This window comes from Apaloderma vittatum, unplaced genomic scaffold (assembly GCF_000703405.1).
Source record: "Apaloderma vittatum isolate BGI_N311 unplaced genomic scaffold, ASM70340v1 scaffold20914, whole genome shotgun sequence".
NCBI classification, from domain to species: domain Eukaryota; kingdom Metazoa; phylum Chordata; class Aves; order Trogoniformes; family Trogonidae; genus Apaloderma; species Apaloderma vittatum.
In genome coordinates, this window is record NW_009711202.1 from 1 (window position 1) to 17252 (window position 17252).

General features: G+C 45.5%; 1 protein-coding gene across 1 annotated transcript; it reads left to right on the forward strand.

The window, feature by feature from the left end:
* Window positions 1–329: 329 nt before the first annotated feature.
* Window positions 330–16630, forward strand: AKAP13 (A kinase (PRKA) anchor protein 13; the record flags this gene model as incomplete). The annotated part of the gene is made up of 17 exons (XM_009867581.1): window positions 330–465; window positions 1390–1502; window positions 2106–2252; window positions 2887–3137; window positions 3724–3849; window positions 3954–4071; window positions 4612–4860; window positions 6753–6829; window positions 8161–8342; window positions 8425–8507; window positions 8814–8993; window positions 9637–9801; window positions 11876–11946; window positions 12464–12508; window positions 13665–13715; window positions 14081–14530; window positions 16318–16630. Coding segments are annotated over 17 exons (2757 nt in total), but the record flags the coding sequence as incomplete, so codon positions are not given.
* Window positions 16631–17252: the final 622 nt, after the last annotated feature.

Below are 17252 nucleotides of genomic sequence, written 5' to 3' on the forward strand. Positions count from 1 at the left end.
GAAGTTGGACTGGATGATCTCTAGAGGTCCCAACCCCTGACATGCTGTGATTCTATTATGAACGTGAAGCGTTTCAAAGCTGGCATGAGAGCATCCTCTGTGCATAACAGGCAGTGTTTGGGATTACTGAAATTGCACAGAATTCATCCACTTCTGCAGTGTCCGTGTAGCTTTAAGCATGTGTAGTGCTGTCGCACATTTAGTGTCACTACCTGACTGCAGTAACGTGCTGAAGGCCTACAGCTACTGTGCTTTTCCCAACAAGGGCTGGACTAGATGATTCTCGAGGTCACTTCCAACCTAGTATTCTGTCTATGATTCCCTTCCAGGCTCACAACCGAAGGAGCGCCCTCGCTCTGCAATACTCGCTCCTGATGAAAGCACGGTAACCTCAATATTTAATAACAGGAGATCACAACAGACCACAGCACTTTCCAAAAGTGTCTCGATACAGAACATTGCAGGGTAAGGTTCCTCCCTGCAGGCGCGGGTATGTGGGTATTATCTGATGCTGTGAGCGTAGGGAAATTCAGATCTCACTAAAAATAAATTCGTGTACTATGATTTATGTTGAAGTCCAAAAGAGGATCACAAACCCAAGAATACACATATTATATATGATACCATCAGTTGTTTTCTGCACAATCAGATTGTCTGAGTTAGTTTAGTCCTGGCGTGAGTTCAGAGGCGTCGGATTTGGTTCTGTTCAAGGCCACTTCACAGAAACTCTCTGGGCTCCACGAGGAAATTCCCTTGCCTTGGGCTCGGTACTGTGCACGTACACATTTGCAGCTCAGGTGTAGTATTAACTTTTGTGTCCATAACAGTAGGGTGGAGACACAGAACTGCAGTCTTCATAGTGTTTGAAGTCTGCATTGTGCAAAATTAATTAGGAAAAAAATATAATTTAAGGTTTCTATAGGACCTGTGTATTGGGCCTTTCTACACATAGGGCATGTTCTGGACAGTTTATGTGCTCTGGTTGTTCAGGGTGGAATTTATTTCAGTCCATTTTTCTGGTCTTTCTCAGAGCTAAAGACTCTCACATAGCCTTTTGTGTTGCATTTTTGCACTGCTTGCACCAAGGACAGTGAGGATGGGAAGTGACTGTAAAATGGAAAGTAATGAAAAGGAGTTATCCAAACACCTCAGGTGTGATTCTTTATGGAAGAAGCAGTGTCACCCATAACTGTAGATGTTACAGCTAGTTGAGCCTCTGTAGGTAGTTGTTAGAAAGCAGTTAATAAAAGTGCATATCTATACATAGCTGTGCAGTGCTTCCTTTGGTTTTCAATTCATATTTAAAATGCATTTCTTCTGTGTATTTGAAAGTAAATTTGGCCAGGGTTTTAGGTCATAAATGATATTGTGTGTTCTGTTTTTCTGCAGAGTTGGGAGTGATGACAGCTTAATACACACTTGGAAATTCCTGTCACAGTCCACAGATTCTTTACACAAAATCAACCGGGTGAATGAATCTATGGAGTCACTTGTGGATGAAGGTAAGAGATCATCCCCGTGGCATTTATAGCAAAAGAAAGTTCTCAGTGCTGATTTCCAGAAATAGAAAATCCAATTTGGCATTTCAGCATTTTACTTTCTAATGGACAATTTAAGTGCATTTACTTTTATCTTAGAATATGATAAACTAAAGCAAAGCCCCATGAAGTAATTTCTTCAGCTTGTTATACTGTGGGAAAACATTTATAAGGTTTCAGTTAAGCTGACTTACTTGGAATTCAGCTCAGAGGCAAGCATTTCCTCTTTTGTTCTGTACCTCTGGTCCATTCACACAGCCACAGATTTTGCACTCTGTCACCTTCTCCATGCTGATGAAGAATCCGTTGCCTTTTATCTGAGCTAGAATTTGGTCTATATGAAAATGGTGAACTAGTTTTGTGCAACTAGCAAATAACCTTTAAAAGAGCTTTTCATAGCCTGGTCCTTACATGGTATAATTCCGTATGACAATTTTTGTGTTGTTAAAGGACAATGTATGTGGTGTCTGTGTCTCTGTCTGTGACGGAGAAAGCCTAAATGAACAGACAGGAATCTCAAATGAGACGTTACCCACATCTTAATGGCACTTACATTGCTTTGTGAAGGTGCAGACATGAACGAAGGACAACTGATGGGAGACCTGGAACTAGATTCCAAGCAGCTGGAGGCAGAGTCCTGGAGCCAGGTAGTGGACAGCAGGTTTCTGCAGCAGCAAAACAAAGATGTTGTGAAACGGCAAGATGTCATTTATGGTGAGACCTTAAGATTAAGACTTGCATCTTTATTTTTCGCTCATTGTAGATAGCATCTTGATCCATTCACATACATAGGTTAGAGAAGCTTTAGGTCAGTGAACAGGAATACTGACTTGATTTCCTCAGAAGCTGAAGTTTCATTCTTGAAGGTCTTAGAAATTTAATGTACTCTGTGAAAGCCTTCTTTCTGCATTTCAAATATCCAGATGCCATTATAAAAAGGACAGAAATGGCCTCTTCTTATTTGTCTGCTGATGGCATTTAAACTCTGTTGGAGCAGAGCAGCTAACTAGGGAGTCTTCTCCTGGCAGATGCAAGAGCTGTCCTGTGTGGCAGAAGCACACTGTGTTCAGGCTGGCAGGGAGGTGTTGGGAAGGAGCAGATACCAGTGCTGAAGGTTCAGACCTCAGCAGCGATGTCCGAGGATCTTTATTCTGGGATTCCTCCACCCCCCTGTTTCTCCCACATGTCAAATTATTATTTGATGTTTCAGTACCTGCCGGAAAATTTTCTGAAGCCACTTAGTGAAGCCTGGTTAGGGAAGAGCTGCTGAATGGCAGCTTGACCTTGTACTGTACACCCATGTACTCTACAGTGACCTTGATATTGACCTTTTCCTCCTTCTGTACAGAGTTAATGCAGACAGAAATGCATCATGTCCGCACCCTGAAGATCATGAATGATGTATATAGTGCGGGGATGTTAAAGGAACTGCAGTATGATCAACAAATTGTGGACAAGATCTTTCCCTGCCTGGAAAACTTGCTGCATATCCACAGTCACTTCTTCCAGCGGATTCTGGAAAGGAAGAAAGAGTCATTGGCAGACAAAAGTGAAAAGAACTTTGTTATCAAGAGGATAGGTGACATCTTAGTGAATCAAGTAAGTGCTGGAAAATGGTTGCATTCTGAAAGCACAGCTGGAAGCCATGCGCTCTTCCTTCCCTCTTGTTTATGCCTGTTGTATAATCACGGTTAATAACACCATTACTCTTCACACATGTAGAAGTCTCTGCCTCTGCTTTTTGAAGCACTTTTTACTCTTTCAGAGGAGGGTCTAATGCTGAAAATTAATTTATTCTGTCAGAAAGAGAAGCATTCCCTGACAGGCACCAACAGTTTGGTCACAGCCTGGAGGATAGGCAGTAGCCCACAGCAAAATATGCCCAGTGCGGCTCTTGGCTGAGCTACTGACCTGGTATTTAACTTTGGGTGGGTCATTTTAACTTCCTCTATCTGTGTTCTGACCCTTCTTCTTTTTGTCTGTCCTGACATTTTTCTTGCTGGCTTTTAAGCCCTGTGAGTAGAATCCCCAAATTTACATGGAAACATAAACTCAGCTCTTCACATTGTAGAGATCTGCTCACTCGATTTAGGACGCTTTGGACTAATTTGGTTCAAGTTCTTCGCAGAGGCTGGCAGGCACTGTTGGGGGTGCAAATTGAACCTTTATGTCTCATGTCTTGCAGTTCTCTGGTGAGAGTGCTGAGCGAATGAAGAAAACGTATGGCAAATTCTGCGGGCATCACAACGAGGCAGTAAATCACTTCAAAGATCTGTACTCAAAGGACAAGCGGTTTCAGGCATTTGTCAAGGTAGGACTTCGTAGAGCAGACATTGCCAATGGAAAAAGTATGTCCTTCCTGCGCTCCGGTGAGCGTTTTGCTACAGAACTGAAATTGTAATCTTTCTCCCTTAGAAAAAAATGAGCACCTCCCTGGTGAGGCGTCTTGGCATTACTGAATGTATCCTGCTGGTAACACAGAGAATCACAAAGTACCCGGTCCTTTTACAAAGGATATTGCAGTACACTGAAGGTAGGGACCAGTTCCTCTATTCTAAGTGTGCATTTGTTTCTCCAGTGTGAATTTCTTGGAGCCTTTTCAACGGAAGCAGATTTTCTTAGAATAGACTGACTAATCTAGTCATTATTGTCTCACACTGCTATAATGAGGTAACTCAGTTTCATATCTTCTTTTAGGATTAGTTATTCAGGTGCCTTGATTTAGTAGTTGTAAGTCTGTCTGTAGATTAATTATGAAGTAACATGCTTAGACTCCAAAGTCTCCCAAGAAAGCTTGCTTTTTTTTTGTAATGGCTAAAATATGTGGTTAATGTGTGCATTTCATCTGTACTGTCTTATATACGAAGTGCATTAGAATAGTCCCCAAGCTCAGCCATATATGTTAAAGGTTTTGTGGAACTCTCCTTAGGGAAAAAAAGTGCAACCTGTCTCTTAAGAGTGTTTAAAAGTTATAATGCAGAAATTTGAGTGGGAAAAGTGGAAGGAAAGTAAAAAGAGAAAGTCAGTCCACCAGGATGAAGTGAAATTGAGGTGTTTCTCTTTCTGTTCATAGAAAACCAAGTGGAACACGAAGACTTGACACAGTCATTAAACCTCGTTAAGGATGTGATTGCAGCAGTCAACACCAAAGTCAGCAGTTACGAAAAGAAAATGCGTCTTGGTGAGATTTACAACCGGACGGATAGCAAGTCCATCATGAGGATGAAGAGTGGCCAGATGTTTGCAAGGGAAGACTTGAGGCATCGGAAGCTCATCCGAGATGGGCCTGTTTCACTTAAAAATGCAGCTGGCCGGTTAAAAGGTAAGACTGTCCTGCCTTCTGCCAGGGGAGGGTACAGCTTGCCCTTTCTGGGTGTAGGATTAGTCCTCAGATTGGTGTCTCCAGCCTTTCTTTATTCTTCGGCTTTGAGATATTTTGACAACATTTCGGCAGTTCCAGGAAGCCTGCTGGCTGCATCCAAAACCCAGCCTCAGCTTCCCGGTGGTTGTGCCCACAGCAGCGCTGCCTTTGCTCTGCTCTGAGGGCTGCAGTCGGGCTGCTCAGGCTCGGCGTTACCATCCCGCTTTCACTGGGACTCCAGAGAGCTGTCCCGGGCATTTTGTTGCTCCTGAACCTCTTGAGCTGCTGACACAAACTGTTCAGGAGAGGCTGTGATGTCCCTGCAGCTGCCTCTTGTTTGGTCAGTGTTTTCTTGAATTGCTTTTTGTTGGTTATCAGGTGGAAATAGTTTTTCTAAGGCACTGTGCTTTGCCGAGCACTGAAGTTCTCTGCTGAATTAAACACTAAATCTCCAAAGGAAGCCTTCAGCTGGCACCACGGTAGCAATAAGAGCAGACAGGTCTGTGTCTCAGGCTTGGCAGGAAGGCTGGACTCTCCTTCTCTCACTCCAGTTTGAGCTGATTAAACCACAGTACATGGGCATGAATGGGGACTGGTAGCCTAGTGCTGTGCTGTGCAGGGAGGCAGTGATAACATGAAATTCCCTATCAAGTATGATTTATTTTGAGGTTTTGGGAACAGGAAGTTTACAGATGGTTTCTAGGCACCCGAGATGACTATTGACTTTAGATGGCAGATGAAGGAAGTTATGTTGCTGTTGTGAAATCTTGTGGTAAGTACGGGCTGCATTTGCATTTCTAAGTCATAGAAATGCATAAACATACCTCCGTCTGTAGTGCCGGCTCCCAGCGAAAGCAGGTCCTGCAGACAAGGTGCAGAGGCCAGGGAGTGAGTAGCTAGTTCATACATGCAGGTTATTTTGTAGGATTTGAAATGAAGCACAGAGGAGTATAGGAAAAACTTTTCTTAAAGGGTTTTAGTATTTCCCCTCTTGAAACTACACAGTAGAGAACAGCAGAGTCAAATGCCGATTTTTGCAAACCTCCCAGAGCCTGGAGTTCTTTTTGCAGCTTTGATTAAAGTTTGGTGATTCGTTTATCTGGAACAGATCCTGTCTTCCCAAAACAGAATGGAAGGAATTACCCACGGGATGATTTAACTTTTTGGTTTGCTTCCTCTGTCACAAGATTTCCCAAGTACATTACACAAAAACTCTTTGTACTGAGGGCTCTGGGTGGGGCATTATAGTTGGTAGTTGCTGCGCAACTTCATGATATGTTATTAGGAGACTTGGAAGAGTGTACGTGTACTCTGGGAAAAGGCTGTGTTCCGATTTAAAATCCTCTGTTGGCTTGATGTCGTGCTTCCTTCTCTTGTGAAGGAAAGCCAGGTCCTACATCTCACACGGGCTCTTGTCAGCTCCCCTTGGAGTCGGCGAGAGTTGCGTTTGTCTGTGAGCAGAATCAGTGGTGGCTCCTGAAGTCAGTATTTCCTGGGAAAGAAACTGCAGCTGACAAACGTTTTTACTGCAGGATAATTTACACTCCGCAAACTAATTATCAAGAGAACCATAAAACCCAAAACTTCCTGTGCAGATATTTTGCTCAAGGGCTAAAATATTGTTTGAGAAAACAGCGCTTCTATTCAGTAGGCATCTCTAGCTTTCAACTGTTAAGCCCATGTCCTCCTGTTAGAAACCATGTGGCTGGAGAAGAGCATCCCTGCTCCAACATGAGACAAAATCCTGCAGGTTTCCCAGCCCTACCTCTCCCCAGCACTGGTATTATTGAAAGAAGTCAATTTTGAGATGAGTTGCACAGTTGTTTTGCACTGGTGTGCTTTTTCTTTTGCAGAAGTCCAGGCCGTTCTCCTCTCTGACATGCTCGTATTCCTTCAGGAGAAGGACCAGAAGTATGTCTTTGCCTCACTGGTAAGGCTTTAACCTTTTCTCCTCCTTCTTTTCTATGTGAGAGACCCTTGATGTGTGTTGTGCAGCAGCACCGGCTATTACCTGCTATTCTTGCTTACGTGTCTGTTGCCTGAGCAGACTCCATTCTTTTTAATAGGAAAACATGTCTTTATGCCCCACCTGCCCTTTCTGCAGCGCCTTGGCACAGCTGATAATTGGCCTGGAAAACCTGCGGGCCACTTGATACACTTACTGCTTTTCAGTTTGTGCAAATCGAAGCAGCCATTGGGGTGGGAGGGGGCGATGGGATAATGCAAACATTGTAAAAATGAATCTTAGCAGAAGGAAATGTCCTAATACATTGTGAGCTACTATGGGAGGCGGGGGAGGTGAAATGCAGCAGCAGTAAATTCGACAGAACAGCTTGAAAACACGTCGGAGGAACATACTCATAATGCACAGGACCAAAAATATTAGCTTTTGAAGGCCGGCTTCATAAAAGCACAAGGCACCCTGACCTGCTAAAGAAAACCTAGCACCTAATTGAGCCTGTTGGGGCTGTACCTTGCAGGCATGGTCTAGACCCGCTAAACCTTGTGACCTTTCCACTCTTCAAACATTCTGAAAGCTCATAATCTGTTATTCCAGTTCCACAAACAATGAGCACAGCCGTGGTGCCCTACATGGGGCGGGAGCACACAAGTCTTGCTGGTGCACCACTACCAAATCACCCTGTTGTAGCATCCTGTAGAAGGCACAAAGGGGCTGACTCATACGCAAGTGACACAAGAGAAAGGGGACATTTTAACCGAGGAGGCTGATTACCCAGAGACCATGGCACACAGTGAACGTCATCTTACACACAAGTCTCCATAGCAGGATTCAGCTGTGAGCTTCTGAGAACAGCAGGGGTTTTGTGGGTTTTGAAAACAACATGTTACTCCATCCTGGGGAGCGATCATGCAGATAATGTGCATGAAGCAGGCGCTAGCTAAGTTGAAGTTAGCTGGGATATTAATGACAGAGTGTGGGCAGGAAGAGATGAGATCAAAGGTCTGCTGGAGTTAAGGACAAAATACAGTGGAGTTTGCAAAACCACAGAGTCAATTTTAAATTAATTCTTAGTTGAAATGGAACAAGGTGAAATTGTTTTTCCTATAGAACTGATGGAGAAGCCTTTTCCTGTTCTTTGACTCCGTTAAAATGATTTATGTTTTTAATTAGCCAATAGGTTTAGAAAGTGTTTACAACCTGAGAGAGGCAGCAGTATGGTTGCTGGAACCTTTTCAAGATAGTTTGCATCTGGAAACTGGTACTATTCACCCTCCTCACCAATTTCTTTCTGTCTGAAGGACCAGAAATCCACTGTGATCTCTCTCAAGAAGCTGATCGTAAGAGAAGTGGCTCATGAAGAGAAGGGTTTGTTCCTGATCAGTATGGGTGTAAAAGATCCTGAAATGGTTGAAGTCCATGCCAGCTCCAAAGAAGAACGTAACGGCTGGATACAGATCATTCAAGACACAATGAACACCATGTAAGCCACCAAGCTGGTCTTGCAAGGCAGGTGATGCACATGATCACGGTCTGGTAGTAATTAGGACGTGTCTCTTGTCCAGGAATAAAGATGAAGATGAAGGAGTTCCTTGTGAGTCTGAGTTTGAAAAGAAAGTGTCAGATGCCAAAGTGAGAGGACTGAAAGGTAAAATCCTGCCTGGGAAAGAGCTGGGAAGTGTTTTTGGAAAAAAAGATGGGAATTGTTGTGGTGGGCTTTGTGGTTGAACGAGGTTTTTTTTCAAAGGAGTGAGAATCCGGCATCCAGCAAATAATTGCAATCCTTGTTTGCACCTCACGTTGCTTGCGTTATTTTTTATTCTCAGCCTGTTGGATGCTGTTGCAGTGCAGGGTTGCACAGGGCATGTTTTATCATCAGGTTCCACTAGATGGGGCCAGTATCTCAGGAATCGCCGTTTCCTTGCCCAAGCTGTTATTTTTCTCACCCCCACAGAACAACTTCAGCAGAAGGATAAGCAGATCCTCCTCTTGCTGGAGGAGAAGACTAAGATCTTCCGGGACATGGCAGACACTTCTGTGCAGGAGGACATGCCAGGCTCCAGGCTGCTCTTCAGAGCCAACACAGAGGAGGCACCAAAAGGAGAGGCCATTATGAAAACTGCGATAAACGAAGGTGAGCAAGTCAGGGTAATGCATTAATTACACCAACCAACGCACCTAGCTTCAGTGAAGCCATCAGTCCTCAACTACCAGTTTTGCAGGGGATGTCTTCTCTTTGTCAGAATGACGGCATGGTTGAGGAGTTATTGCTACTCACAGTATTGTCTCAGGGACAAGCAGTGAGGATTAGGAAAGCACTGGGTCAAGATTTATCCTTGGCTACAGTTTGGACCATCCTGATTTTTGCTGTGCTGCAGTCTCAGCAAGGTGTGAGAGCAGAGCTCAGGTCCCAGCACACACTTGTGGTCCCTGCAAGGGACAAGCAAATCTATTGACAAAGGCAAGGGTAGATGGAAAATCCGGCAACTTTTGCAGTGTGCTTTTTGAAGACTGTTAAATGCTGTTGTCAGAGCACACCAGGGTTGCCTCAAGGAAGAGAGGGAGGCGTGGGCCTGTGCAGAGCTCCAGAAGTTGGAGTTAATGGTCAGAAGACTGGGTTTTTACCAGGGGAATATGTACTGTTCTATCATTGTCATAGAAACATAGTTTTGCAGTACGGCGCAGCACGTGAATTTCTAACCTGAGCTCAAGCAGGGATGAAAATAGCTCAGAAGCTTGAGGTAGTCTTTAACAGAGATATCATTGCTTTTAATCAGTTGAATTGCTGCAAGACCTGGTGAACAGGAGCCTAGGCACTGCCCTCGGACAGCAGGTCAGCAGCACTGCCATGGAACAAGAAGGAGGAGTTGGCCCCATCTCTCTCCCTAGAAGGGCAGAAACTTTTGGAGGATTTGACAGTCATCAGATGAACGCCTCCAAGAGTGAGTATTTACATGTGTGCACGTCAGTGTTTGTTAATACATGTCATCATATCCTCTTCCTTCCAAAGAACTCCAGTAGCTGGTGATTTGGGTTTCCCAACTCCTCTCCCATAATAGCTAACAGATTAAATAACAGATTAGAAGAAAGAAAACTATGTACAGGTAGAATGATGGTAGCTGAGAACCTGTGGCTACACGGGGATTAAACATCTGAACTCCTCACTCCTCTCTCTGGGCTCTTTCTAAATCATCCTTACTCCTTTGCTGACATGCCACATGAAAGCACTTGGCTTCTTAAAATAGATTAGTTTCTTTATGTTAATTATTTTAATATCTACAGCTCTGTTCTTCATTCTTAGTTATCTTCCAGCAGGAGCCTGTGTTGCATTTGCACATGGATGAGGATATTGCTGAATCAAGCACCTTCTCCCCGTCTCTGCTCTCTATGCATTTGTGTTCCACATAAAACTGCGTGTGTTATTCCTGCAATTAAGTCTCTCCCAAAGAAATGCGTGAATATTTATTTCAGCTGCATAGTTGGCTGCTTCCCAGTGCTCTCTTTCTTTGTCCTAGTCATCAGAAATTTCCCTGTCCTCAAATTCCTTTCTCTATGGTCTCACTCATACTCCCAGTACAGCCAGTTTTGCTGTGCTAGTGTCTGTCTCAGCACTGAGATCGTTGGACCTCGTCTGACCTTCTGCATTAAAGGAGGAGTGTTAGCTCCAGACAGTCAGACATGAGAAGTATGTAGAGGTTTTCCCAGCTCTACTGGAAAGCTGCAAAGCCCTCCATGGGCCTTGTCATCATAATGACAAATGTATTCACACTGGAGGGGTTTATTTAGGCTTATGCCTCTCTCTGTTGCAGTATGAATGGGACAAGCTCAGGCTGTTCATTGCTCAGCTCCAGATTTTCTGTAGAAACGTCTCCCTTGAATTAGATTGTAATTCAATAGTTGTAGGGTCTTGGGAGAATTTTGGAAAATAATTCAGGGCCTGTTTGTTCATCTGGAGGATGGGAGGCATAAAACCTGGCTTTTGTCTCCAGTTGTTCTGTTCACAACCTGCGCAAACTGGGGCAAGGCTTATAACCTGACCCCCCTTCGTTCTGCTCCCCACTAAAGCAGAAGATAGATGTTTCCTCCTGCCAAGAGGTGGAAGGTCCCAGGACGTGGCGCAGGAGAGAAGGTCTGTTAGGGGGACTTGAGGGTCAGCCTTTAGTAGCAAAGCCTGCCTGGGCAATGGTGGGAGGAGAGGGCTTTTGCACTGCGTGCGGTGCCCTGCACATCGTTGCACACACAGACGTATATAAAGTTATTTATCATTAAAAGAGTGGCAGTAGGGAAGTTACCATAGCCCCCTGGGCTACGTCTTCAGCTGGCAAGGGGAGCGCAAGAGTCTTGGCAAGAGCTAGAGGACCAAAGAGCTGTGTGACTCCTTTGCTGCCTGCAAAGAGAGCAGTGCAGGTGGAGGGTTGCAGCTCTCTTGGCCCCACAAGTCAGCTCAGCCCTGCTCAGGAGCGCTGATACAAGCCGTCCAGGGGCAAGCTCGAAGTCCAGTGTCGCTCTGAAGGCACAGGTTTCTGATAACTAAGGTTAAATCGTTAGCATAAAATGACACAGGATATTGCACAGCAGTGTCTGTTCCAGCTGTAAACTGCACTTGCACAAGAGAGGCGCTGAAACTATACAGGCAATAACATACCCTGAAACGGTACTGTTACTGCTCTCCATCTGCTCTTATTCTGCCTCGTGTCTTCTCAGCAAGTATTTTCCGGTAGTAGACAGAGTGGGGGCTAGACAGAGCAGCAATTAATAAGAGGGTGATGAATTCATCAGCACATTGTATAAAACCAAAGGCAATCCTAATGTGAATTTGCATCCAATTTCTCTGGCAGTGCTGATGCGTTCTGTATACGTAGGGACCAGATGCGTTTTTAGTTAAAATGTCAAGAGCTCAATCTCTCCTTTTGTGAAACATCCAAGTTTTCTCTGTTAAATTTCTCAGACATTAACAAGTTCATCTGTGGCTTAAAACGGTGAATAACCAGTGTCAATCCTGGCTCCTTCCCTTAGGTGGAGCGAAAGATGAAGGCGATGATGCTCAGGACCTCCGGAGAACAGAGTCAGACAGCATTTTAAAGAAGGTATCCCTCGGTTTCTCTGTCTGCTGCTACTGGGTTCAGACTTCAAGATAGTGACAATTCTAGTCTTGAAAAATGCCTGAATTTCTTGACAATTAAATGTATCCTAATAAGTTAAAAATGAAATAAAATCGGAAGCATGCAGCTAAAACCAGCTAAAATCCTGACTTGAAAACCATTGCAAATCGGTTGTATTCCTTTGTGGCACAGGTTATCTGCCATCTGTCTGCGGATCAGCTAAAGCATGTGTTTAATTAGGCATCATTATTGAAATGATAAGGTCAGCTATAACCTTGCACCTGTTCTTGCTGTCGATCAATCCATCATATAGCTGCAAAATGATACCTAATTAACGCTTTATTTTATATGATTTTTAACTTGCCTGAAAAACATGCATGAATTCTCCCAGAATGGGAGATGTAGAGAGGAGAGTTAACGGGTCTGTCGTTAGTTCAGCTTCAGAACACATTTGCCGTGATTTCTCATTTGTCCTCGTATTAAATCTGTGATCTTTTCATAGGGTGGAAATGCTAATCTGATGTTCATGTTGAAAAGGAATAACGAGGTAAGAATTGATTCTGTTGCTCAGCTGTTCCCTTCGTTTAAGTGGCAAGTGGATTTATCTCAATAGGTGATAACGCAGAGGAAAATACATTTCATTTGCTTAAGCGCATGAAGACTTTTAAATACATTAAGCTGAACCCACTGTGTCGTTTATTTGTTTAACCTTGGATATTCAGACAGGGAGTTTGCTGATTGTCATCTGCTTGCCAGCAGGATGATATGTGCTGATTATAGGTAGCAAGGGTTAATTACTGCTAGGATGCACAGGGCTGTATTTATTGTGCATCTGCAGACAGAGGGAGTTTAATTTAGTGTTGCAGGTGCAGTGAATTGGGGCAATTAGATTTCTGTTCTCCCTTTGATACACATTCATAACTCCCAATTAGCATTAATGGCAGAATGAGAAGCAGTTCTCTTGATATCGGCTACCACGCCGCTATTGCAAATACTGCAATATTTCTTTTTAAAAGTGATTGTAGGATATGAGAAATTTGGAGAAATTTTTAGCTCGGCTAAAAATATATTTAGGGATAGGGCATCCCTCCAAAGTAGCTTGCTGTGTATTGATGCACAATGTGTTCTCATCTACCTGTATTTTCGGCCTCTGTGAACACACCTGCTGTACTTGTGTGCCTGCTGTATTGCGGGGGATTTTTTTGTCTAATGACAGTGGGATTGTATGAGTCAGTCAGGGATTGAAGGGTACAAATAGTCCACATTCATTTTAAAGTTTCATCTTTTTCTCATCTCTTGAAGTTCTTTTGCTGAAATTTTTAAGTGACCTGCCAGGTTTCATCCCAGTTACTCTGCTTGTTCCTGAGCAAGCTGAGGCTGTGGGAAATGGCTTGCAGAGACAACCCAGGGGTTCCTGTGAGGTCTGTGCTGTTCGATGCTCCTGCAGACATTTCCTCCCCTGCCACGCTGGCGGTTAGGGAAGTGAGGAAGATGATGCCAAGCACCTCAGAGCAATGTCCAGGGGATGTGTTTGGGGGATGACACAGTCATTGTGAGCGAAGACTGAGAAAAACGTGTGGGTGTAGGAGGATGGCCATGCAGCTTGTCAGACCCACCAGTGGGTCACGGTGGAAAAGGAGAGTGCTTTACACGTACCCTGGCACCCGACGAGATCTAATAGCAGTGCTTTTGTTTTCTCGCAGCAGGTCCTCCAAACCATTGCCAGCCTCCATAAGCTGCTCAGTGCTTTGCAGGTAGGCTTTGCCGTTCGTCCTGCTTCTGCATGCTGCTTGCCCAAACTGCACGTTCCCCCAGCCAGTAACAGCCACTCCTGCTTCACCCCAGTCCCCCCTTCCCCTTCGGCGGGCTTGCAGGCAGGGAGCCGGCAGGTCATAGGAAAGAGCTGCTGCCTAAGTTGAACTGCTGGTCACCTGAATTTGGGAAGCTGCTGGTGGAGATGCTCCCCCAGCATCCCCTGGTAGCCCAGCTGTAAAGCTGCCATGCTGAGTTGTGAATTTGATGGGAGAGGGAGGGGCTTCATAGAGCACTCTGAGGTTATCAGAGATAGAGACTCTTTGCGGAGAGGGTGCTGCAGTGATTTGTGTCCCTTCTCTCGTAGGGCGTCGTGCTGCAGCAAGACACCTACATCGAGGACCAGAAGCTGGCTCTGAGTGAGAGGGCTCTGACCCGAAGCTTCTTCCGACCGACCTCACTGCTGGAGCAGGAGAAGCAGCGCAACCTGGAGAAGCAGCGCCAGGAGCTGGCCAACCTGAAGAAGCAGCAGACGCAGCACCAGGAGGAGAGGCGAAGGAGAGAAAAGGAGTGGGAAGTCCGGGAGAAGGAGCTGGCAGAGCAGGAGGCCCACCTGGCCCAGCGAGAGGAGCAGGTCCAGAGAGGGTGGCAGGATCTCGAGCGGGAACGAGAGGAGCTGCAGGTGAAGAAGGCTGCCTACCAGCTCGACCTGGAGAGGCTTCGCACAGCACAGAAGCAGTTGGAGAGGGAGAAGGTGCAGTTCAAGCAAGACGCGGAGCGGTTGGCTCAGATGCGGCAGGAGTCTGACCACAACCAGGTAAATGACACCAGTGGCTGGCTGCTGGGGAAGCCAAGCTCTGCAGGGAGCTCCCAGTTGGCTTCTGCATCTGCCCTACACGTGCAGGGCCTGGTGTTTAAAACTGGCTCTCTCCTTGCACATGACGTGCAGGCCTGTGCTTCTTGCACCTCCAAAGCTACTGAGACACTGCCAGTGTTGATGCAGCGTAGCGTGGTCAGGATGCTTGGCCGGTCCTGAGCAGTAAAGTGATTACAACAGCCTGAGCTCTGCTCGTTTTTCTGTGCTGTATGTTGGTGGGCAGCAGAGCTGATTTGGCTGGCTTGCAGAGAAGATGCCTTGGGCAGTCCCAGGAGGTCAGTACTGCCTTTGACGTTGTTCTTCACCCCACGGGGGCTGAGCTCTGAGAAGTGGCCAGGCAGATGAGATGTCCCTCTTGGAAACAGTCTGAGTGTTGTGGGTTACCTGCACCCTCCAGCAGTCACAAAAGCCACTTCCAAGGTTGGTAACTGCAAGGGAAGGCTTTTGTACGCTTATATCCATCTCCAAAAGTATTTTCGATATCTCGTGAAGAAATGGGCATTGTCCCTACCCTGAGAGACTGGGCACCTGCAGTCTAGTTATGGCTCAGTGAGCAAAGGTCCCCAGCTCTGCTGCAAAAAGCTTCTGGTGTCTGTGTGCCCACAACCAGAAAGAAACACCACGCAAGCTGTTACTGTCCAAAGACATGCAGATCCTGCTCTGTGCATTTTTCAGCAAGCTGGGTTTGGTTTTTTTATATCTCTGCAGCTGCCTGGCTGAGGATAGCAAGCATCCATTGGAAAAAACATGGGCTGAATGTGATCCTTAAGCCTGTTGTTAATCATTTGCTTGTTTGTAACTCGCTAATTCTGAATGTGCCGTGCTTAAAGCTGTAGCAAAATTAGTTGATAAATGTTGGATTGTGGAATGGAAATGATTTTGAGTGCCTGAATGGACTAATTGCGGAGCTCAGCAGTGAGCTCTGACAAGCAAATCATCAGAGGAGGGCTTGATCCCTCCCACCGCAGTTCCTGATCACGCTAGAAGTTTTCCAAGCACAGAGTGAGGCTGTTGCAGCATCGAACACACATAGCCATGCAAGGGACGTGGATGCTGAGGGAGAGGGTGAGAGGTAAAACAACTGCGAGGCCTGGGGGATTAGGAGAAGGAAGCACCTTTGTGAGGCAGGTATCTTACTGACATTTCAGAGCTATTAATAGAGGGTTTGGTGAGGCTTTGTTGATCTCTTGTTTTGATCTTTCCTTTGAGTGTGCGGTCTCAATTACATCCTGAGACAGCCGTTAAGGGGGGGGGGTGGGAAAAAATGGGAAATCAGGAGAAATGTTTTTGCTTTCATCTTTTGCTTGGGAAGGCTTCCTTTGACACATGCCGCGCCGGTGCTGTGTGCTGGCGTTCCCCTCCTGGAGAGGCACGCTTCTCCTTGGCCTTCTGCCACCATCTGTGTGTGCAAACGGTGAAGGGTGAGTCTTGGTATTGAGATCTTAGAGAATATTTGCCTTTGGCTTGTTGATACATAGCATAGTACATGTAGGAGCAAAAAATACTGGAGCATTACTCTTTGTGTGCCTTTTTTCTTCATCTTAAACACAGAGGGCTGTTTCTATCATTGCTTCACCTGGATGGGGACCACTTTTTAGCTGGTGAATGGGCTGCATGTTCTGAAGAACAACCTTTGTCTCTGAGTGGTCTAGGACACACCTTTCCTATCCAGGTTCACCGCTAGACTCTTTCATGCCCCAATGAAACATTTCTCTTTTCTTTTATAGGTTTCAAATCTACATGAAAAACTTTCAAGACTCTCCTCCCAGTCCAGCATCGATGATTCCTCCAAGCAGAAGAGCCCTTCTCTTCCTAAACAAGGGCACTTTGATGCAGAACTGTCTGTCTCCCCCAAAAGGAACAGTCTTTCAAGGACACACAAAGAGAAAAGCACTTTCCATTTGCTTAGCACAACAAACCAGACTAACAAGGCAGCTGAGGAACAGCCCCAGATGCCTACCCGCCTCTTCAGTTTAGCCAAACCAAAGGAGAAGAAGGAAAAGAAGAAAAAGGGCAGGGGACATCGCTCCCAACAGTCAGGTGAGTGTCAGGGGAGGTCATAGGTGTGTTTTCAGGGTTTTTCGCCTCCAGCCAGCAAACTTGTGGGAGCTGTGAAATCTAGCCTTGAAGGTGGATGGCAACACAGAGGTGGAGAAGATGAGCTGTGATGAGTGGAGTTCCCAGCATAAAGTGATTTTCTGTGGGCTTTTCTGCCTGTTCTGCAGCCCCTGGGGTTGTTAGGCCACACTCTGCTCATTCCCTCCCCCATCCCATCCTGAGCAGCTTATGTGGGCTGGATTCTCCGTTTATTTTTCAGCTTGCTCTGGTTTGAGAAGGAAAATACCTTGCTTCAGCATGTGTGCTTTCAGGGCTGCTGCTGGGATCCTCCTCACTGTAGCAGCCCCTGCAGCAGTGCTGTCTGCTTTAACTCTGTTGTAGTTTAGAAGTGATACCTGCAACCCTTCTGGTGGCCTCTTCCTTCCCCTTGAGCCAGTCTGTCTTGTCTCTTAACCTAAAAAAAAATGCCTTTTTTTTTTTTTTCTTCTGGTAGTTTTGCATCCCCTTAGGACTCAGTCCTGCACCTGAAAACTCTGACCCATATGAAATTTAATCTCACGCCCTTAGATGATATTCCCCAACCTGTGCCCAGGAAACTAATATA